At 44.1% G+C, this 22660-nt stretch overlaps 9 protein-coding genes across 9 annotated transcripts; 6 read left to right on the plus strand and 3 right to left on the minus strand. All coding sequences in view use genetic code 12, as the record gives it.

Moving 5' to 3' along the window:
- Positions 1–46: 46 nt before the first annotated feature.
- Positions 47–1120, plus strand: LODBEIA_P23830 (uncharacterized protein; the record flags this gene model as incomplete). Its single annotated transcript, XM_066972376.1, has 1 exon — positions 47–1120. The coding sequence occupies one exon, from the start codon at positions 47–49 to the stop codon at positions 1118–1120; it is 1074 nt and encodes a 357-aa protein (XP_066829321.1).
- A 132-nt stretch (positions 1121–1252) lies between these two features.
- On the minus strand, positions 1253–2182 carry LODBEIA_P23840 (uncharacterized protein; the record flags this gene model as incomplete). The annotated part of the gene is made up of 1 exon (XM_066972377.1): positions 1253–2182. One exon carries the CDS (start codon positions 2180–2182, stop codon positions 1253–1255), a length of 930 nt encoding a protein of 309 aa, XP_066829322.1.
- A 263-nt stretch (positions 2183–2445) lies between these two features.
- Positions 2446–2910, plus strand: LODBEIA_P23850 (uncharacterized protein; the record flags this gene model as incomplete). Its single annotated transcript, XM_066972378.1, has 1 exon — positions 2446–2910. The coding sequence occupies one exon, from the start codon at positions 2446–2448 to the stop codon at positions 2908–2910; it is 465 nt and encodes a 154-aa protein (XP_066829323.1).
- Positions 2911–3009: 99 nt separating this feature from the next.
- On the minus strand, positions 3010–6003 carry LODBEIA_P23860 (uncharacterized protein; the record flags this gene model as incomplete). Its single annotated transcript, XM_066972379.1, has 1 exon — positions 3010–6003. The coding sequence occupies one exon, from the start codon at positions 6001–6003 to the stop codon at positions 3010–3012; it is 2994 nt and encodes a 997-aa protein (XP_066829324.1).
- A 1290-nt stretch (positions 6004–7293) lies between these two features.
- LODBEIA_P23870 (uncharacterized protein) lies at positions 7294–8571 on the plus strand (the record flags this gene model as incomplete). The annotated part of the gene is made up of 1 exon (XM_066972380.1): positions 7294–8571. One exon carries the CDS (start codon positions 7294–7296, stop codon positions 8569–8571), a length of 1278 nt encoding a protein of 425 aa, XP_066829325.1.
- Positions 8572–8878: 307 nt separating this feature from the next.
- Positions 8879–10828, plus strand: LODBEIA_P23880 (uncharacterized protein; the record flags this gene model as incomplete). Its single annotated transcript, XM_066972381.1, has 1 exon — positions 8879–10828. The coding sequence occupies one exon, from the start codon at positions 8879–8881 to the stop codon at positions 10826–10828; it is 1950 nt and encodes a 649-aa protein (XP_066829326.1).
- A 115-nt stretch (positions 10829–10943) lies between these two features.
- Positions 10944–12608, minus strand: LODBEIA_P23890 (uncharacterized protein; the record flags this gene model as incomplete). The annotated part of the gene is made up of 1 exon (XM_066972382.1): positions 10944–12608. One exon carries the CDS (start codon positions 12606–12608, stop codon positions 10944–10946), a length of 1665 nt encoding a protein of 554 aa, XP_066829327.1.
- Positions 12609–14538: 1930 nt separating this feature from the next.
- On the plus strand, positions 14539–16113 carry LODBEIA_P23900 (uncharacterized protein; the record flags this gene model as incomplete). Its single annotated transcript, XM_066972384.1, has 1 exon — positions 14539–16113. One exon carries the CDS (start codon positions 14539–14541, stop codon positions 16111–16113), a length of 1575 nt encoding a protein of 524 aa, XP_066829328.1.
- Positions 16114–20778: 4665 nt separating this feature from the next.
- Positions 20779–22350, plus strand: LODBEIA_P23910 (uncharacterized protein; the record flags this gene model as incomplete). Its single annotated transcript, XM_066972385.1, has 1 exon — positions 20779–22350. One exon carries the CDS (start codon positions 20779–20781, stop codon positions 22348–22350), a length of 1572 nt encoding a protein of 523 aa, XP_066829329.1.
- Positions 22351–22660: the final 310 nt, after the last annotated feature.

The following is a 22660-nucleotide window of genomic DNA, read 5'->3' on the forward strand; positions in this document are numbered from 1 at the left end:
GGAAGTGCTCATTATAGGACGTTCCTCATTTTTCCCTCGAGTCAAGATGAAACCACAGAACTTGACGAAAACGTTTGCAACTGCAGCGAAACCCGCCACTAATCCACAGTTCAATGTCTTTGACCGTTCAGCCAAGCTCATCCACAGGTCCAAATACGCGAAACTCGACCCGGAACTATCACGGAAGAAAGACTACTTGAGAGACGAAGTCGCCACAAAGACAATAGAACGATTGGCATTTATAACTCGTCCCTTTGATCGAGTGTTGGACTTTGGTGCTCACAGTGGCAATTTCTTGAAGTGTCTATGCACAGAAAGTAGGGTGCCGAAAGAGCTTGAAAACGATGAGATTGAGCGCAAGATTGTTGAACAATTGAACAAGGATAAGCAAACCGTAAGGGACAAGATCAAGGAATTAGTACTTTTCGATTCTTCGCCAGAATTGATGCAGCGTGATTTGCAAATCAAGCCCGATTTCGACTTCCCGGGCAAAATTGAACGGTTCATTGGCGACGAGGAGAAATTCAACCACGAAGTTTTACACGAGTCCGATCAGTTCAATGTGGTTGTTTCGAATCTCAGCTTGCATTGGATCAACGATCTTCCTCGTACACTAGCGAACATCAATCGGATTTTGAAACCCGATGGCTTGTTCATGGGCGCAATCTTTGGAGGCGATACCTTGTATGAGCTTCGTACATCTTTGCAATTGGCAGAGCTTGAACGGAAGGGAGGAATGTCGCCCAGGGTCTCGCCCTTGGTTCATCTTAATGATGTTGGTGGGTTGCTCAACAAAGCTGGTTTCACCATGCTCACGATTGATGCCGAAGACATTGTTGTTGGAGGATACCCGGATATCCTCGCCGTTTGCGAGGATTTGCAGGTGATGGGAGAACAGAATGCTGTCCTATCGCGAGCTCACAATTTGCCTCGAGATGTCCTACTTGGCGCCGGAGAGGTCTACAAGAGTTTGCATGGAGAAGTGCAGGAAGATGGAAGTGTGCTATTGCCTGCTACATTTAATGTTATCTTTATGATTGGTTGGAAAAAGAGCGATTCGCAACCTCAGCCGTTGGAAAGGGGCTCGGGTCAAGTGAATCTTAAAGAAGCCTTGCGGTAACAAGTAACCATCGCCATCGCCATCGCCATCGCCATCGCCATCGCCACCACCACCTTTATATTACAAATTCGCTTTCATTCTTTTCGTGTTGTTTTTTTTTTTTGATTCATCTTGCAATCATCTCTATTTACCCTACTGTTCTACGTCACCGGAAGATTCCCATTTTCCTTGCAAATTCTCCTTCCACAAGGTGACCTTGTTATCTCCGCCAGAAACAGCCAAAATGTTACCAGAAAGCGACCAAGAACACCTCCAACACACATCAGGGAATTTCTCCTCGGTCAAGTTCTGGTGTATCCACTTGCCATCTTTATCCTGAGTCCAAATCAACACAGTACGATCCTGCGATGCCGTGGCAATGTAAGGACGAATCAAATTCGAAGGTGACCAAGCCACATCTCTAACCCAATCAGTATGTCCTTCCAATTTGGCCTCTTCGACATACGAGTCGCTAGCAGGGTCGTATTTCCAAATCCTGGCCAAGTTATCTGAGCCCGAAGTGACAAACCTGCGCTGTTGCTTTAAAGCTGTTGGGTCCTTCGACGACGATGCAGAAGAAGACAACGACGACGACGTGGCTGAATTCAACGGAGCCCACGAGGCTGAATTGACTCCGATTGCATGCGCATCAAATATGACATGCGAAGTAGTGCCATCGTCTTTGAAATCCACCACGGAGACTTTCCCATCTGACGAAGTGCAAAGTAAAACGGCACCCAACTCGTGCGGGGCCCAACTCACGGAGTTGACGCTGGCTTGGTGAATCGTGTGTTCTGCAATGATGGACCATTGCTGAGTCTCTGGGTTTTCTTTCCAAACCAAGACTTTGCCGTCATAAGAGCACGATGCCAATATGGGTCCAAATTTAGGATGCGCCCATGCCACTTGCCAGACTGGGCCTTCGTGGCCCGATAACGTTGTTATAAATTTGTAGTTTTCCGTGCCATCAATGTCGAATATCTTGATGGTTTTGTCCGATGAGCACGTTGCCAATCTTTTGCCGTAGTAATCCAACACGGCGTCATGAATCAAGTCTTCATGAGCATTGCCTATAGTGACCATTGTTCTTGCTGTGTATACTTATGTATATATATAGCTGCTGTTGTTGGACCTGGGTTCTTGTTTGATTGGCTTCCAGTGTGGCCGTAAAGACCGCGGGGTGGTATTTTTTTCATCAGCGGTTAACAGCGAAATGAAAACTTGGAACGTGTCAACATCAACCGTGAGAAGGAACAGATACACCCACTCACTCAAACAGCCACATACACACAATCTAGGTATATTGGTTGACGCTTGCACAACGGGGAAGCATGGAAGGTTTCTAGATGGAAGATAAAACATACGATGACATCCTGGCCATCTCAACATTGGTGTTTTCCTTGAACCAAAAGATCAATGACTCTGCTGAAACTTTGGGCAAGCTAGAGGAAACCGTGAGGAAACTTGCTCCCGTGGAGGATCATGCACGGTTGTTGAAAGAGCCACAATTGCAGCTGAAGCTGAATCCAGATGGCAACGGAGCTGAAACGGAGTTGGACGAGAAGGAACTAAAGTTGAGACGGCTACAAGAAGAGCGCTTGTTGCTCGTTATGGAATTGCAGAAACAAGATTTCATCACTGAGAAATTGAAAGATATCATCGACCAGAATCAAGAAGTGTTGGAAACGGTTAAGGAATATTTGGCTTCGCACGATAGGATATGTCGAGAAGATGAGCAAATTGCAAAGAATCGTCTCCAAAACTACATTGAGAATAGCATTGAACCTACTTTGAAACATTTGCAAAATTGAGACATCATAACCTCCCCCCCAAAAAAAAAAAAAAAGCATTTCAGACAAAAATTTATATTAAAAAGCTATCCTGCGCTAGGCCTTGTTTTTTTTTTAATTCTAAGTTTCAGCTGCGGCGACGCTGTCCCGAGATGGGTCTCTTCCAAGATAGGAATATGCCTTTTTGATGATTGATCTGGAAGGGTCGAGTTTGATCCAGCTGTTTCTAATCCTTTCAAGATCCATGTTGGTTCTCTCGAATTTGAAAAACAGGAATATCGTCATGAAAATGTCATAAAAGTAGACAACGATCCATCTCACGAGACTCATCTGCTCATTGCTCTCGGTGTACTGGATGTAATCCTTGTCTCCCGTGAGTTTGAATGCAATCAAGTTTCGAGTCTCGGGATCCTGGTAGACTTGTCTGAAATCGTTCAGCTTCAACACTTGGTCAATCATACGTTTCATCTTCGCTTGACAATCATCCTCGAATTTCTTTTCGTATATCTTGAAATTCTCTTCCATCTCCTTGATCTTCTTGGACACAATCCGTATCTCATACGATAACCGGTCAACGTTGGTTGATAGGGTGCCCAAGTTGTATCCGAGGTACTCCACTGATCCTTCCTCCATGATTCTTCTCTTTGCGGCGGTGACTTGAAGTCTAAGGTTCTTTAGCTTCATCAAGTCCATGTTCAACAACTGGAACGATTTCGAGACAGTGGCATTGGAAACGTGGTCCTGTTCAGTGTTTTCAAAATAAAAACCTCGCAAGTTTTCATATTGCATCAACTTGTGGACATTGGCTAGATAGTCGCGTGAAAACTTGTACAATGTGCGGAGGGACGAGTTGTGGGACACTTGCAGCGGGGTAGGTTCCTGGATAACCGAAGTGCTAGCACTCCTGGGCCTTGCCTTGCACGAGGACACGAATTCGAGATTGATTACTTCTTCGCTTTTAAACTGCACGCACGCATTCAAGTTGATTTCGTCCTTGGTCACCAAAAATGGCCACGAGTTGCGCCGATTCAAATAGCGCGTAAGCTTGGCCGGTTCGCTTAGTTGGCGAGATTGGGTCTTTTTCGGGGGGTTATCAAACTCAATTTGGGAAGATGTTCCCAAGCTTTCTGCACACGAGATGTTATTCTCCTGTCCAAGCTGCAAAAACGAGTCAACAATGGAGGAGCTTTGCAACGATTGTTTGTGATCGAAATTCGGCACGTCCAAAAACGAGAACGAGGTGTTTAAATCGGTGAAGCTTCTCTTGTTCTGCAACCCAAACCTGCGCGATAAACCCAAGGCATACTTGGAGTTATCAGGGTTGACTTGTAAATCATGGTTTTGAGCGATTTTATTCCGCAAACTCTCAAAGCTGTATAAATGTGCCTCGCCGCCGTCACCAATCAGCTTCCCTCGCTTGCTCGAGCTTTCATTCATGCGGAGACGCGCATTGCCCTCGTCTATAGCTAAAGCGTTTCCCTCAACGCCCCTAAACAATCGCGTCAACGTTTTGCCAATTATATAGTGCCGCACCAACTCGCCCAAGTCAAGATTTTCAACCTCGGGCGGGGTGATGTTGTCGGCAAGCTTGGCGATCTTGTTTCTGATTCTGCCGCCTGTTTGTTTCCCCGTGGGCTGTTCATCGGGATCTCGATTCGACGACACGTTGATATGGTCCTGCACCGTGTTTTTCAAACCGTGGGCCATTTTCTTCAACTCCATCTTTCCGTACATCCTCTTGGAAGGCGGAGTCGTCGAGTTGCCGGAGCTGGGCGGTGGGGCTGATTGAGCTTCGTATTCACCATTCCCGTCGCCGTCCCCGGATCCATAGAGCGAGCTGTAGAAATAATTGGACTCCTTTTCGGGCATTAGCTTTGCGTTGGTGATGGTGAACAACTTGTTCAATGTTTCCATGTCCAATTTTCTAGACTTGGTGAGCTTGTATTGCCTTTGAAACAAGCCGATGGCGATCAAGAAACTCTCGAAATCAAACGGGTCCTTCGGCACATCCGAGACCCCCAACATGAGCAAACGCAATCTCACACTGAGGATCAAGCTAATCATCGCGGCAACCGTTCTTGGAGGCAAAATGCCATTTTTCGGGTCAGGTTTGGCGTTGAAATGCGGAAGCCCAATCAAGTTCCACCAGTTTATGATTGCTTGTTCAGTTTTGACACACAACAACCCCGTGCAGTATCGGCCGTCCAATAGGTCAAAGTAGAAAAGACACGTTTGCACCACGTTGACAATCTCTCGAACGGCGAATTTGATCGGGATCTTGACGTTGTAAATCTTGTACATCTGGCGGAATTTACCCTCGTTTGCATCGGTGATCTTGTCGGAAGTCAAGGATACCGATCGACCTGTGCATTGCAATTTCTTTAAATCGTAATTGACCATGAAAGGTGCTTCAAGTTTCCTCACGTCGCCATCTGGAACCGGCAACAAGTTCAAATTCGATGGAAGTGAAGCCAAGTTTGTGACAAAGCAAACTTCATTAGTGAAATCGGCTGACTTTTCTTTCTTTTGTTGTTGTTGTTGTTGTGATGATGATGAAGAAGGTGGTGGCGGTGGATGATTGCTGATATGAGCAATGGTCAAAAGCTCATTAGCACTGCTCGACCTTGTCTCCGACGGCCTAGGTTTAGGTACTTTTTCCACTTTATCGACCGACTTCATTTTGGCATGGTTTTGGATTAGCTCGTTCAAGTACTCTTGAAACCTCAACGGGTAGTACTTCATGGGTTTTTTAACAATTGTGAATTTCAATGCAACTATTTTGCTTTGTTCATTCCCAGTATAGATGGTCACCACGGTCCCGATGCTACGATTTATGACCCATTGCTCGACCAAGTACACTTCAAATCCATTGACTTCCGTCTCCTCCATGAGGTAAAACTCATTGTTGCTGACAAAGTCCTTTTGGAAGTACTTTACCGCGTTGAAATCGGGGATGATATATGTAATAAAGTCGTTGGGATTGGCAAAACCGTCCTCTTTCTGCGTCGTCAGGACGTTGGACGCCGTCGACCTCTTTTTCTGGCTCGCATTATCGCTGGCATACTTTGAGGTAGTTGAATTGTCTCTTGCTGTGAGCCCATATATACTAAGCATGGATGATGACGAACAAGAAAAAATATATATATACGCTCTCTCTGACCCAGTGTCAGCAAAATAACAGGCAGCCCCTAAATGTTTGTATAGATTTGCTTTAGGTGGTAGAAGTCAAATGAACTCTGGCGTTTGGCGTTTGGCGTTTGACCTGTAGTGCTCTCGTATCCTGGTTTACGTATGGGACTTGGGTGTAATTGCATGTCGCAGTGCCCCGTTGATTAATCGCTTGATGGCATTGATTGGTAATTGATTACCTAATATTCCGGTGATTGGGAATTCTGCCTCGTGCAACAAACACTTCAAACACCCGGGGTAAACAACCCAGTCCAGACGGTCCAAAGTAGGGGATCATGGAGCTGGAAACGAAGAAGGAAACCTACTAACTCAAGCAGAGTGAAATTCGAAAAGTGAAAGAAAAAAAATGTGACCTGACGCTTGGAAACTGGGTCTTCACGCTACAATTACTGAAAAACCACTCCAAGTTTGCGGAATAGAGTCGATGTTGCTGTACAAGTCCTCTGTGCTTGGGTAGAAAGCAGCCTCGCCCTCCTCATCCAGAGAGCAGTGGCCGGTCCTCGGTCCCTTCCAGGGTCCCGCAACTTCCAGGGTCCCGCAACTTCCCCTCTTCACAAGAGCAGCTTCATCTCCACTTGCTCATTGTCGGATCTGAAAGAAAAACATTCGGAAACTTCGGCAAATCCCTAAAACCATTTCAAACCGTGAAGATAGAGGGTCTCAATGAAGGTATTTGAATCAACCTGCAGCGGAAACATTGACCAGGGCTTTATTCGAAAAGAAAAATCGACAATTCGACCAAAAATTTGCGTAAAAATCTAGGGCCAAATTGTAATGCAAAAAGGCTATTCCAATGCAACTAGCTAAACGATGACAGATCCTATTTTACGAAAAAAGTTAAAAAAAAAAAAAAGTAGCGATTTCAGGTCTTCTTGCTAATTGAAGCATGTCGTTCACCTTCAACTTCACCTTCACATCGTGGCGGCTTGAGTTTGCTTCTTGTGAATATCATACCTCCAAGATCCGATTGTTGCTGCTATAACGGCGTGTGATACTTGCGGGGTGAAGTTAGGGGGTAGAATTTCTGCAGCCGCGTAACTGTAAGGCGGCTGTAGAAATTGGTCGCTACCATATGACATGGTCACGTGCAACACGAAGCACGACTGACCATCAAACCGTCGAGAAATGACCTCGAAATAGATATGCAATCTTCAAAGACTGGAATCAGTTCCTCTCCCCAGACGCCAACTACCTCGGAAAAGAAATAGAAGATCAATGTCAATCAGAAAAATCTTCCAAGTGTTGGCATTGGCTTCATTGTGTGACGCTAGAGAGTTCTTTTTAGATGCAAATCAAAATACCGCTTGCTTGGGATTGAAAGCACCAACAAGTATCAAAATCACAAGAACCTTGGGCCAGGAGCCGTTGCCTATAATCTTATTTAACTACTTGCACAGAAACCTGATACCTGGCTTGCCCAATTTTGATTTCCTCACCACGGATGCTAAGTTGGAAGACTATTATCAGTTTGGAGAGTTTACTTTCCCCAAATTGGAAACGGTTTTTGCTTTTAGTGACGTTTTAAAACAAAATTTGAGCTACGATGTGGACTTTTCGGGTCTTTGGTGTGTTTATGCTCCAAAGAATGGGTCGTATGAGTACAAAGTCGAGGTTCCAGAGCCAGGCTATTTTGAGAAATACGATGACATTTGGTATTGCATCATCAATATTGTGGTTTCAGTTGTGGTGATGCAGCTCTTCTATTTCACAAAGCTGAAGAGACCCGTGCTTTTTACGGCAGTCACTTGGTTCCAGCTATGTAAGGTTGGTGTTTTTGCAACCACGGCCTTGTTTGCTGTATTCAACTCGAGGATCTTGCCCTATGCAGAGAATACGGTCTTCTTCATTGACCAGGTGTTTACAATGTTGTTTCTCATGGGCTATGGACTAAAAACTGGAGACGACAATGTAAAGAAAATCGTCTTTGTTATCTTATTAACGGTGGTTCCATCCTTTGTGTCTCGCTACTTTGACTTTAAATCAGATGAGCAATTCCTCAGTATAAACAATAGAACCTACAATGTGGTGCGGGGAATACTAGGAGCAGATGGGTTTGACGGGTTGAGTTTTGTCCAACGAGTAGCAAAACACTTTGCGATTGACAATTACAGCGGGGTAATAGCACTTTTATTCGGTGTCTCGAACCTCATTATAATTTTTGGCTACATCAGCGCCATACGACGCACTTTGATAGACTTGAAGTCTGTCAATCCCGTGGCTAGACCAGGTTACTTGTGGACAGTGATTATCTGGTTCTTCGTGTGGCTGTTGGTTAGTACAGCATGTGCACCAAGCATAATGTACAGCTACACCAATGTCAAGGACTACGCAAAGGTCTTGAGCAGGTTCATGTTGGAAACCTTGAGGAACAGGTACATCACGTTGTTGTGGGATGAATCTCACTGGATTGCATTTAGGTTTATCTGGGCTTTAAGTAAGGGATTGTTAGTTGACACCCAACACGATGTCGAGAAAAAAGCACACCAAGAGTAAAATCGGCTTGAGGTGAGATTTAAATAGAATTGAAAAAAGTAAACTGTATTGTATTGAAACGAACTGAACTGAAATGAACTGATATGAATTGAACATCGACTCTTTTGGCATCCACCTCGGCTGAAATTTCAAAAACAATGTGCTACCAATAGTGTTTACGATACAAACATCTCTTGATCTTCTTTGGCGTTTACAAAGTGTAGCAGAATCGTCTTACAAGCCTCTCAATCTGACAGTTGAGAGATCTTCAACGCCAGATCCGCAGTAAAGAAAAGACTCATCGATTTACTCTTTAAAGGAGAAGGAAATGAAGTCGTCTACTCTGCGCACCAAAAGGCCACTCGAAGAGGCAGACATCAACATGCCGTACACGTCTACACCACCACCACCACCAAAAAGGCGGCTAGATTCACTTGCAACAGCAACCACGGCGCCAGCCAAATCTCTCGATGATAACAATTTTTTTGAATCTAGATTGCCAAAACCTGGCTCAACAACAAAGTCAACAACAAAGGCGTCGCTGTTGGTGAATGACTCTGCCACCGCCACCGCCAACCAACACTTTTTGCATCCACCTGCTACTCGAGACTACCACCAGAGGATCCTCCTGCTACAAGATCGTCTATCCAAGAAAGCATCATCGACGGCAAGTAGCGCCCCAGGTTTGCCGCGCCGGTCGCTGCTTCCAAGCCAAGGAACGCACTTGCGGAGCCACTCGAGCACTGCTTTAAACGATAGTTATTTGGCATTATGTGAACGGCACCAAGAAAAACAGCGGGAAATTGACATGCTCAATGACGAGCTTCAGAAGCTACGTCGGATTTATCGCAACTATGTGCACAAGGTTGATATCATACAGGATGAAATGCGCGATGCTGAGCTCAAGTTTAAAGATATGGAGGAAACCATTGTCAAAAATGTCGAGTACGAAGAACATATGATTGATATTAAATTGGAGCAAAATCGCATCAAGTTGGACAATCAGTTTAGGGAGTTGGAGTTTGAAATGCTTCAAGAATTGGACGAAGCAAAGAAATTTGATTTTGGTGCCTTGAATCGCCAGATTGAAGATTTGAAACAGGAGAGCAGGGCAGTTTGCGAAAAAGTGAAAACACAGGAAATGGCGAATGAAGTAAAGTACAAGGAGCAAGCTGATCGAATTCTGATGGAGTCTGGCCAAAAGCTAGAAGAACTAAAGTTTCAAGTGCGAGAATCACAATCGCGTTTGGACTTGAAACAAAAGGAGCATGAACGAGCTGCGAATGGAAACAAAGAAGCTCAAGATATGTTGAACTTGGCACGGATTGAAGTCGATGAGAAGAAAAAATTGATTAGAATAACGGAGGAAAAATTAAGCAATTTCCATCAACTTCGCAAAAACTTGGCGTCGGAGCTCAACGAGGTGCAAGCTGCATTGGAGAACAAGTTGCAAGAATCACAACGAGAGCAAGCTGAATTCGACAAGGTCAAAGCAACATACGACGAAATGGCCTGCAAAATCAAAAGACACGATGAACATCGACGGATCTTAGAAAACTCGATAATGGACTATCAGCAGAAGATTCGAGTCTATGCATTTGTTTCACCCGATGTGGGACACATCGAGGAGTCCCGTTATTTCAGCAAGGTGTTTGCACCAGACACCCCCATGTCCTTTGTAATGGACGAGTTTACCCATTTAATGACGGGGGTCATGCGTGGAACTAACGTGTCCATCATAAGCCAGTCTCTTCCGGGAAACGTCATTGCCAAAAGAGCAATAAACGAATTACGTGGGTTTCGAGATTCAAAGATGCAAAATTGGGATATAAAGCTTGGATATCAGAGTGGAACGTTGGACAAGATTATTGATTCTTTAGGGCCAGGTGAGTTTCTTCACAACTGCGGGGTTGATATTGATGCATTAAGTTTGGACCAAGTGAGCCAAAATATATCTGAGCCACACACAGATGAACCCGTCGTCCATTTCATCGTTGCTAGTGGAGTCAAAGAACAGGTCAAGTTTGAATCAAAGCTTTTGGTGTTGGACATATGCGCCGTTTCAAGTCGATCACAATTGGAAATATTGAAAACCGTTAATTCCTTAACGCCAACAGAGTTGCCAAAAAATAATAGTCTCTCCACGCTAATAGTATGGATGCTCGTCAAGTCCAAAATGCTCATACTATCCAAGCCCACTGATAGGGAAATGAGCAACGTACTCAAATCACTCAGCTCTACTTCTATTGCATGTATAAAAAAGTGGGAAACCAAATAGAAAAAGACAAAATTGTTTAGGTTATAGATACAAATGCATCGAAAAAAAAAAAAAAAGAATTCATTAAAGTTATAACTAACATCCATGGTGGGGAAGAGAGGGGTGAAGGGGTTTTCTACATTGTAGATATCAAATCATGCAATACCCACTTCAACTCATCAGTTGAGCCAATGTGCGCGTCGTGTCTTGGCATTGGGTGCGCTTGGGGCCTCGACATTGGCTGTTGTGGTGCTGCTGTGGGCTGTTGTTGGGCCGTGGGCATGGGCTGTAATGGATCTACTACCGATGCAGATCGCGCGGCGCCATTCTCTAATTTGGCAGCTGCATTGTCACTTGTGTTGGAAGTAGCTGCCGACACTGTAGCTGCGGTGGCATTGGCATTGGCATTGGTATTGACATTGACATTGGTATTGACATTGTTTGTAGTTGCGCTGTTACCCACGCCCGTTGGAATCCGGCTCAATGGGCCACTTGTCGCTACTTTCTTACCATCATTATTCGCAAGCAGTAACAAACTTGTCGGTTTCGGCGGTAATGTGTACTCAAGGTCATCTTTGCTGCGATGGCAATCGTCATTTTCAAGCAAGACGTTTGCCAATCGAAGCTTTGGGCCACCGGGTTCAATAATATGTGGAAACATTTCAAACATGTCGTAAAGATCTTCAACTGATAATATAATATCCTTGCTACCTTTGGGTTTTCCAGGAACCACACCATTTCCTCCTCCTCCCTCTTCTTTTGCCTCTTCTTTTTCTCCCTCTTCTTCTTCTTCTTCATCCAATTTCCTCTTTCTCGGGCTGCTGTCATTTTTCGAGCCACTCCCGTTTCTCACACTGTTGCCATTGCCATTGAGTTGATTCTGATACGAGACAAAGTCGTTATTAGTATATTTGTTCTCTCGGTACTTTGCAACATCAATTGCCGTTTCCACAATGTTTTTCATGTGCGACTTCAACCCCAAAAGTAAAACTTCCAACACGCCAGGGTTGAGGCCACCGGTTAAGCCATGTTCTCTCATAATCATGAGCATGATCTTTGTCAAGTTGTCGGCGTCAGGGATCTCGAAACTCTCGGTGGCAATGGGGGTGTTCATCCCGTTCAAAACGTCCTGTTGCCACTGCACCAAATTGTTGACTTGCAACTGTTGCTGTTCCTTGTCTTGAATCATGGGTATCTTGGGTAGCAACGTGTGTCTCGTTAAAGTGATGCCCGCGTTCAACTTGTTTCTTTTCCCGCTGTCTCGCATGATATTCTTGATTCTTCTCCGCTCCTTGATGGGTAGTCCCATGATGTTTTGCTTGAATTTCTCATATTGGCTGCTCTTGACATTCTTTGTTGATTTGGAGAGTTTCTTGTTCCAAAAAGATGCAAACTCATTGTTGAATTCGAGAGGTCCGCTGTCCTTCAACGAATTGGCAAAGTTGAGCATCAATAGCTTGTTGTGGTATTGGAATAAATTATGCTCCTTGAGAAGCGGAGTGATAGTCGAGACCAACTCCGCTCGGGATAATTTACCCACAAGAAATAGGCTTAGCGTTTCATGGTACTTTTCCCAATTCTTCCCTAGCTTACTTTGGAAATCTCGAATGAGTTTCTCCAACTCTAGTCGTTTTCCCGACTTGCCTTTCTGCGCCTGCAAAGCTGGTGCAACGCTGGAAGTGGTCGCCGTGGTGGTAGCGTTTGCTGTGGTATTGTTGTTCACCAGATTCACACTCTTGCCATTTGAAGTTGGGGCCGTAGTTAGCGTTTGACTCGTCGTAGTTGCAGCCTTAGTGGACATTCCAGGAATATATATATATACTTATGAATGAATGCAAATGCCGGATAACAATAATAAGGGGACTTGGCTCAACTGATACAAATGAACGAGCTCAATCACTCGTGGCTGAATATCTCCCTGTTTAGAATAATTGACTGCGAAAAAAATCTTAAGAGCGTCCGTCAAGCTTATTTGAAGGAGAATATGTGGGGGTGGGAAATTGATCAATGGTAACAGAAAAAAAAAAAAAGAAAAAGAAGAAACAAAATGGTAGTAATACAAGATGAAATGAAAGTAAAGCAGTTGAAAAAACCGTCACGATGTGTTCTTTGAGTGAATCTCTTTTGAAATCTATGATTGATTGATTGATAAGCGGATGGGCTGAGATTGATTGAATCAATTGAATAGTTAAATGGTGAAGTATGAATCTGTCTACTGAGAAGGAAGTGTGCCTTGTCCTTTTTTTTTCGCTTCACTTCAATTCTCGTCGCTTTTGAAAAAAAGACACTAGTGTCGTGAAAATACGCGACACTGCAAAAGCGTACACACGACACTGGACCGGCTTACAAAACTCAGCAATAACGCGTCTTGTTCTTGACGCGTCTATACTTTGGCAGCACACTCGTTCCAACAACCACAACAAGAACAAGAAGACAGATAAAAAGTAGTCGCTTCCTCAATGCAGTATTTGAGAGTTATTATCCTCCAACCGAATCTCAAGTCTGATCGTTGTTGTCTTTAAAGAGCACGCCAAATCATGATACCATGATCCTCGGTTGAGGTGCGACGTAGAATCATGAGAATGGCTGACGAGGGGAAAGAGGAAGGGTAAGAGTTACTCGTAGTCACGGGACAGTGTGTCTTTCTCCGTAATCTCGAACGGCCCTCTTGGGTTGTCGCTCTTTTGACTAGCCTGATCTGTGTGTGTGGCCATGAAACTGGCTGAAAAATGCACACAGCGGGCTCTTGTAGAGACATCACAGAGAGGACCGGTTGCAGTCACGTGCCGAGAGTCTCTTTTTCTATCATTAGTCTTTTTGCGCTTTTCGGGAGTGGTTGGTTGGGGGGCAGGCACGGACGTATTATCTCCGTATTTTCCGCGGCCGCCGGCGGATTTAAGCGCACACCGCATTCGAACGGGCCGGTGCTTAAAGAGCGTGCCGATGCGCGTGCAGTGGAGCAGTACAGAGAGAGAGGCAGAGAGCTGGCCCACGCTTCACCATTTTATCGGGTTTGAAATCCCTTTTAGTCAGCCTAGTTCTTAGCTATAGTGTTTTGTTGTTTTTTCATCCGATTTTTATTTGCAAGGGAATGAGCTAGTAGCAGGCCGTTCAATTAAGCGCAATATCAAGAACAATAGGTGGATAAAAAAGAAAACCTTGCAAATTTTCTCTGGAACCTACTTGCACTTGCAACTTTCAACTAGCAAAGAGACCGTAGTTACAACCTATGGCTTTTTTTCTGCAATGCATATCAAGGGACACGAGTGTCTTGAACAGGGTGTATAACCGATGGAGATGGGGGAGGATAAACAAAAAAACAAAAAGAGGAATTGCAAAAAAAAAAAAGGAACAGGGTTTGCAAAGCAATTCGGAATGCAATCATCATTAGAGGTGTATAGAATATATAAAAGAAAAATCCGGCTAAGACTAGCGTCAAGAACAGCCGCTTCTGGTAACCCACTTTCTTCAATTGACAAGTTCGTGAAATTAATGAAATTTTTTTTTTCCTTTCTGGATGCAAAACGGGTTAAGCTAATGGGCGATGGAAACTGTGGGTTAATGGATAGCTAGAGCTCGGCTCATATAAAGAAGCCTTGGCTTTCCACCAATTCTGACAGCTTCGGTTTCGTTTAATTCCTTCGTTCTAACCAACCAAACTAAACGAAAACCAAACCCCCAAAACAAAAACCCCCTTTCCCCCCCTAAACATTCAAAGGGGTTTCTAGTTCATGTCTCAAGCTGGTGAATGCACTAAATCGTCATACAACGAATCAGATATGTCTTCTAGAAGCGACACGCCGCAGGATGATTTAACCGTCCGGGACGCCGTTGCTGCTCGAACACCGGTAAAGATGCCAGCGTCGAACGACCAACGCTTTGCCGATACAAGCAACCAGGACAATAGCAGCAACGAGCTGCTAAACCCTACTGAAGAGATTGCCCAACATGGAGTTTCCTTCTTTAGTGGCGACTACAGCAAGCACAGAAGGACGTTGGGATGGAAGTTCTTGATGATCAACTTATTTTTGTGTACTTTCATTCTTGCAGGTTTTTCCATCTACTGGGGGTCCTACTATAGGAGATCGCTGTATTTGAAGAACTTGAAGTTTTTGGTGGTTATTGAAGACGACCAGACGATCGATGGAATAGAGCCCTACTTCGGCAACACGTTGAAGGAGATCTTGGCTACTCCCATAGCTAAAGAGCGCGGGGACTGGAAAATATACAACCACAGTGAATTCCAGCATTATGCCGACAAGGTGGGCAACACTGTTGAAGCCGAGGTTTTGAGACAAATCCACCACCAGCATTACTGGGCTTCGATTCACATTATGCCCAATGCCACCCACAACTTTCACAAGGCATTGAGCCAAGGTGACACCCAATACAACATCTCTGCCAACACGATAGTCAGCAACTACGAAACAGGAAGAGACTTTTTGAACATGAACTCGTACGTTGTTCCACAAATACAGATTATTGAGAAAATGTGGCTTCAGAAACAGTCGATGATGGCCAAGAAACTCGCGGCGGATATCACCATTGACTCTCCTGACAAGATTGGGATCCTAAGCGAGCCGTTGCTGTTTTTGATGATTGATAGAGCGCCGTTCAATGACCCCGTCTTGGTTGCGCCATGTCAAGTTGGGTTCATTTACATGATCATTCTTACCTTTTTCGTGTTTAACTTTTTCAGCGACATTCACCTGTTTGCGGCAAAATCGGGAGTCAAGAAGCTGCACTTTGTCATTTACCGTTACCTCTCGTCGATATTGACATTTGCCGTGCTTTCGTTGTTCTTTGGATTGGCCACCTTGGCGTTCCAAGTCGACTTTCAAGTCACCTACGGCAAGTCGGGCTTTTTGGTGTATTGGGCAATTGCCTTTTTGACGATGTGCGCCGTGGGGTTAGCCAATGAGATCGTGGCCATGCTTTTGATTGTGTTTTACCCTCCCTTATTGGGATGCTGGATGTTGTTCTGGGTCGTGGTCAACATCTCGCCCACGTTTGGACCCATTGCCTTGATGGATCACTTTTACAGATATGGCTACGCCATCCCCATCCACAACAGTTTTGAAGCTGTCAAGACGGTGTTTTTCGATGTCTACAAGGGCCAATTGGGCCGGAACGTTGGTATATTGATTGCATGGTGGGCGGTGTTGACGATGGTGTTCCCCTTTGTGTTGCGCTACTTTGGAAACACCATGGGCCAGAGAGCCAGAGCTGCCGCCGAGAAGACGAGACAGGATGCAATTGTTGCACACGAGAAGGAGAAGGCAGCTGGAGAAAAAGGTGGGGTTTAGAGGTTTTACGGGGGAAACTATATTCCAACCCACATCACCACCAACTCCAACTCCAATACCACAGTATTAGAATTTCATTAAACGTTATCACATATAGAGTAATAGATTGGCATTAGAACCAAATCCGCGCACCTGCTCCTATCTTTTTTTTTCATTTCCTTAACCATTGATCTACAAAAAGACTCAACGAGTATCATATCTAATTGGTCTCCTTTTTTCAGAGATGTCCCATGAAAGAAAACCCCCGCAATCGCATCCTTTCCACAGTAAGGCACGATGCTCAAAGTGCCCATAAACCCAGCTGAGTTTCACGAACAGTCAATTTTTTTGAAGTGATGGTTCGTTTCATCGGGAATAACCTAACAGACGATAAACTCTTTCTTTCGCCGCGCGCGCAAATGATGGCTTCTTCAGTGTCTCGGCATAGCCTCATGACGTGTGTAATATACATATCCCAAAAAACCAAAAAGAAAAAGAGGAAGAAGGTTGCCGGTGGGTGAAGTTATGGACTCAATTCGACCGGTGTCGAGTTGCTTGCAGATATTCTGACGTTGGGGAATATCTCCGCGCTGGACTGATGAGATGTGCGTTTCCTGGATATAGAGTTGTGATTCCCGATAAGCTTTCGACTTCGATGGGCACATTCCTTTATTTTCCACGCTGGCTGGAAAAACTTGCGCCGATGTAGTCTTTTCCAATTTGGGCCCTCACTGGATCTTCATCTGTATAATCAGTCTCATCTACATATATATAGAAATAGAAATAAGTTTGTGTTTCAGAGTGTGAAACACACATACCTTTTGTTTTACGGAATTGATAGCAACAGAAACCACGATGTGCGTTCGGTAGGTTGCGTGAGACCAGGGCAGTGTAGAACCGCAGCTTTAAACACCGTCAACTTCCACCAAACGCTGCTCATATGCTAGCCACGATTAAAAATATTTTGCCGGGTTATATCATTTCACGTCTCATGTCGAATATGTCAATGACTGCGATGCCTTGATTACTTTTTTCCGCGGTCAGCAAGCTTATGCGCCTCTGTAGCAACGTATCAACGCGTGTGGATCTATGGGAGCGTGTATCGTCTTCCACTACAGCGCAGAGGTATTTTTTGAATCAAACTTCTAAAACTATACCTAGAGGTTGGGTTCTGAGATACCCGCTTAGGGTGTGGGCAACACGTGCTAGACTCGCAATTTTTAGATACTGAGATTAAAGTGTATAGCTCTGTAGAAGTTGACAGCAGGATAGTCTCCATCAAGATATCATAGCTAATCATATTTGGGCAAATCGAGGTTGTTGTGAATCAATTCTAATTTATCTACGTTTTTGCATCTCTTGATGCTTCAGTCAAGGGAGTCAAAGTACCTCAGGATGCGTTAGTCAATTTTTTTTTTCAATGGTAAAAAAAGGTGCTGCACATGAATACCCCTTAACTTTGAGTGGCTTCTTCTTTTTTTCCTCCCACTGTATGTATGTATGTTTGTAGCAAAATCGCTCCACTGCTATGGTGCCGGGGCTTCAACAGCATTGGTGGTTTGAATCTATTCGGATGAAATGAGGGCACTTTCTTTTGATGTTATTGACCTTGAGTCTAAGGATCGAATTCGTTGGACAGCTTGAATGTTGCTTGCGCTCTAGCAAAGACACTATTCGTGGATGAGATGAGGGAAAAAAAAAGAAAAGGATCCTCCTGTGAAGATGATTATCCCAGGTGTATTGGACTTTTCTTTGCTGAATCTTAAATTGAGAAGGAATAGGGGGAGGGATGAAAAAAAACAACTATAAAGTCATTTAAAGTCTGCTCCTAGCCGTGGGGGTGGGAAAGAGGCTTTGATAGTTGAATTGTAGCAAGAGTTTTTTTTTTTCTTTTGGATAAAGTGAAACCTCTGATTGTCGATGGTGTCTTCTATTGTGGTGGCTTAGGGCTTTCATGGAAGGTTTATGGTGCTCATGATGAAAAAAAAAATAATATCTGTCAAGACTTTGAACATTGAAACTTACGTCGTGGGGAAGAAAAAAACTGCTTTCAAAGGATGTTCCATGTTATCGAGTCTTTTCCCTCCTTGGTGCCAGCCCCAGAACGGGATGTGGATCTTTTCCTCATCCATGGAACTAGGGACCAACACTTTTTAGCTTTTGTAGGGCCGCTGCTTGCACGGCCTCCGAAGTCAAAGAAACAAAAAAATAAACCTAGAATTTGGGGACGAGAAGGCTTAGCAAACGCGCGATTTCGATTGACAAGCTCACGGCATCATCAGCTAGACATATATACACATATATGGCTCAGATATACGTAGTGTTTGTCGAAACATCGAAATGGCTCAATTTCTAAAGGTTGCAGCTTCTCGTCCAGCATTGTTTGTCTTGAATTTGTTTAAAGAAAACTAAACACGTTCTTCCGGAAAGTATATTTGACAGACTGTTTAAGAACACTGCCCCTAAAAATATAAAGCTCTCTGTCAATTCTATACGATGTTGAGGGATAATCATGTTTGTTTTAGTTTCATCGTCTGTTGATTGTTGTTGATGAGTTGTTCCCGTATGCAATGTGTCAACACGGTCAACATAATCAGCAGTAGTAGTCGATCACAAGAATTTTAAGTGGTTGAACAGTTATGGTTCTAGCGCAAGGAAAATGCCGGAGCACTCACTCTTTTGTTGTAGTTGTTTTTCAATTTTCTTCTACAATGTGGCTGTGTGATTGACTTGCTGCAACAAATACAAAGGAATCAATTCCAGTTTATCTACACCAGAGTTTATGTGCACTCTATCGTCGAATTTGCAATAAATTTACACCCCCTTTCTTCGTCCTCCCTTCTTCGCTCATTTGCCTCCACTTGCCTCTAGTTGCCCCCGTCCATCTCGATGATGTCAAATTGCAATATCAAGCCTCGACAACAAAACAACATTTCTAGAAACATTTTTGCTTTCGTGAGCTTCATCTTCATTTTAAGGTCAGTACCATTGCTCCCTTGTAAAGGCCGGAGAATTTACAGCATCTATATTCGCATGCCAAGGACTAATTGAAGGTTATGAGCACGTAAAACGTTTTTTCTTTTCTCCGAGCTCATGCAGCCTCTGCAACTTTTGCAACTTTTTGAAAGCCGAAGCTAGTGAAATCCCGCCCTTTGTTACAGCGATGGGCCTCATTTATCAAAGGCTCTTCTTTTCTCTCATGCCAAAGAGGGTAACGGAATGTGTCTAAATTAACTTTTAAACATGCAGAAATGGTTCCGGGTAAAGTGAATCCCTACGTTGCATTTGTAACTGTGGTTTGACAAGAACAGGGGGAGATTGATGTCAAATCGTGGCAGTTCACGGATAGTGCCAATAAAAACAACATTCCAGACTTGCGCTTTGGAAGGAAACTTATTTTTTTTTCTTGGTCCTGTAAAGAAAGGGGAAAAAACCCCCTATAATCTTTGACGCGCCATGCGCTCTCCCCTTTAACCGCTTGGCTATTGCTCGACTAGGTGAATAATTGACACCGACAAGACACACTTCAATTGCAAACAAACTGACTTTAACACCAAAGGGAGGGGAAAACAAGGGAGGGAGAACTGTTCTTATCAAGGTCGAGCTAAGCCAAAAAAAAAAAATCAGGGACTCAGATCTTTCCGGGTTGTTTTTCCAGGCTTGAGTCGAAAAAAAGCCTGGAAAATTTTATGAAATCTTATTGTGTCGAAGGAGGCTGTTCTCATACTCTGGAGATCTTTTTCATCAGAGCCATAGTTTTAGCACACTGGTTCTTCTTATTGTTGTGGCGGTTGGTGGTTTTCAACAAAGCTGAACGAGGCTTGGTTTGCGACTAAGAAAAGCCGCGTGGTGACAGAAGGACCAAGAGAAGAACACTTGACAAAGTGACAAATAGAGTTTTAAAGCGGCTCCAGCTTCGTCCCTTACCTTCCTCACTTTTCTCTTCTTTCTACAGGTTGTCGAAAGGGGGGGGATAAGGATAATGAACAAGTCGGGGCCTAGTCCTCCAGCTCCATCACAGGGGATTGCTGGAAGATTTATACATCCCCCAAAATACAACCGCGCATTTCTGGGAAAATGCCCTGTCGATAGAGTTATGTCACTGATCTCTTACAATCAGTTGTGCATATAAAACTGTGGGCTCTATTTATTTCATGATAAGAAAAAGGCAAACCGTACCGTTACTGCCCCTCACACCGTTTCCTAACTTGCTGAACAGAGATAAGCCATCCATCGCAGCAGCTAAAACTGTTCTGTTTCTTATGTAAGCTGTAATTGCATTGTTCCTACGGAAAAATAAGGAACACAAGCAAGAAATTAATTTTGCAGCCTGACACTCTCTCTTGAATAGAGCATTTTTTTTTTTGCAGCTTTGGCATATTGGCAGACTTTTGATGACACAAGAAGTATACACGGGGTGGGAAAAGATCAAGAGCCACGTTTTTTGCATCATAGAGTCGAAAAGCAAGGGAGACATGCTGCAAAATGCAAAAAAAACATGCTCAAGGAGATTTTTCTAGGTTAGCATGTGCCAAAAGAATAATTGCGCTTTGTCTCAACCCCCCTTTCATGTGTGCTTCTATCTATTTAAACCATCAAACTCCCCATGGGATTCTCTTCAAGGGGTTCATCATTTTTAAAGGTTGTCCCCCGTTAGACAGAAGTAGAACCAACCAAAAATAAATCATGTCTCAGATGCACGATGATAAAAAAGATCAAGACTTTGACTTTTGCTCCAACGAGCAGAATGACTCGTCCACCATGGAAAACTCATCGACCGACGATGAGAAAGTCGACAAGTTTGAACATGCGCGTCCAGGTCCAGGCGGTTTTGCTGCCGGCACGCAGGGCCACCATGACCAAAATACCCCGGCTCAGTTACCGGCTCAACAGTCGCTGCATCAGACCACAGAGAACGAAGGCCACTCGTTTTTCAGCAACAAGTTGAGCCCGCACAGGAAGAATGTCTTTTTAAAATTTTGCACCATCAACTTGGTTCTTATCGTATTCATCCTCACCACGTTTTCGATATACTGGGGGTCTTACTACGACCGGAATTCGAGATACAAGGACTTGAAAATGTTGGTTGTCATTGAAGACGAGCAAGTCGTGGAAGGGGTCGAACCCGTCTTTGGTCCCGCCATGAGGTCCTTGTTGGAGACTCCCGAGGCGCAACTGCACGGCGACTGGCACATTTACAGTCAATCTGAGTATCAACGCATTGCTGATGAGGCTGGAAACTCTATCGATGCCGAGATTGCCGACAAGGTATATCGTCAAATATACTGGACTTCAATTCACGTTAAACCCAATGCCACGTTTAACTATCGCCAGGCGTTAAGTGAGGGGAATGGCGACTACAACGTCACCAAGAACACCGTTGTTACACGGTTTGAAACGGGGCGAGATTTCATGAATATGAACCAGTATATCGAACCCCAGTTGGATGCAATTGAGGAAATGTGGCTCCAATTGCAACCTAAATTGACCAAACAATTGGTAAAGAACATTGCCATTGACTCGGAGTCCAAATTGGATATCGTCAGCAGGCCAATGCAGTTTTTAAAAGTCGATGGTTCGCCATGGACCGAGACGGTGTTGGTGGCGCCATGCCAAGTTGGGTTCATTTACATGATCATTCTCACTTCTTATGTGTTCAATTTCTACAAGAACGTTCATCTGTTTGCGGCAAAATCGGGAGTAAAGAGAACTCATTTCATTATTTACCGTTACATTTGCTCGATTGGCACATTCTTTTTCATCTCGTTGTCGTTTGGCTTGGTGACACTTGCTTTCCAAGCAGACTTTACCGTGACGTACGGCAAGTCGGGTTTTTTGGTGTATTGGGCAATTGCCTTTTTGACCGTATGCGCCGTGGGGTTTGCCAATGAAATCATGGCCATGCTCTTGACGACTTTTTACCCTCCATTGTTGGGATGTTGGGTGCTGTTTTGGGTCGTCATCAACATTTCGCCCACGTTTGGTCCACTTGCCTTGATGAGCAAGTTCCATAGATACGGCTACGCCTTCCCCATCCACAACAGCTTCAACGCCGTGAGAACTGTGTTTTTCGACGTCTACAAGGGCGAAATGGGGAGAAATATCGGCATCTTGGTTGCGTGGTGGGCATTGTGGACTTGTTTATTTCCCGTGGTGATTGTTTACACGGGGAATGTCTCAGCTAGAAGGGCACAGGCTGCCGCTCAAGCTAAACAGCAGGCTGAGAAGGAAGAGAAAGCAACTAAACTTGAAGTTTAGGAGCTTTCCGGCAAGAAGAAAGATATAACAACATGTTTTTTTCTTTTTTTTTTTTTGGGGGGGGGGAGGGAGGGAAAAAAAAGAAAGTTATAGACATGCATTGCATAGACACTTTTTAGCGATACTTTATAGACTGGGTCAATCAAGACGTTGGCTCAACAGGTTACTTATAGATTATACAATAGAAACAAACAATTTTTTTTGAAACTGAACGGGATCATGTAGGATCGATAAATATGCGAGCGGTTTTTTACGAACTCGAGACATTTGAGACACTCTAGACTTTGTCTCGGAACGAGGAGGGAAGGGC

This window comes from Lodderomyces beijingensis (genome assembly GCF_963989305.1).
Source record: "Lodderomyces beijingensis strain CBS 14171 genome assembly, chromosome: 3".
Classification (NCBI taxonomy): Eukaryota; Fungi; Ascomycota; class Pichiomycetes; order Serinales; family Debaryomycetaceae; genus Lodderomyces; species Lodderomyces beijingensis.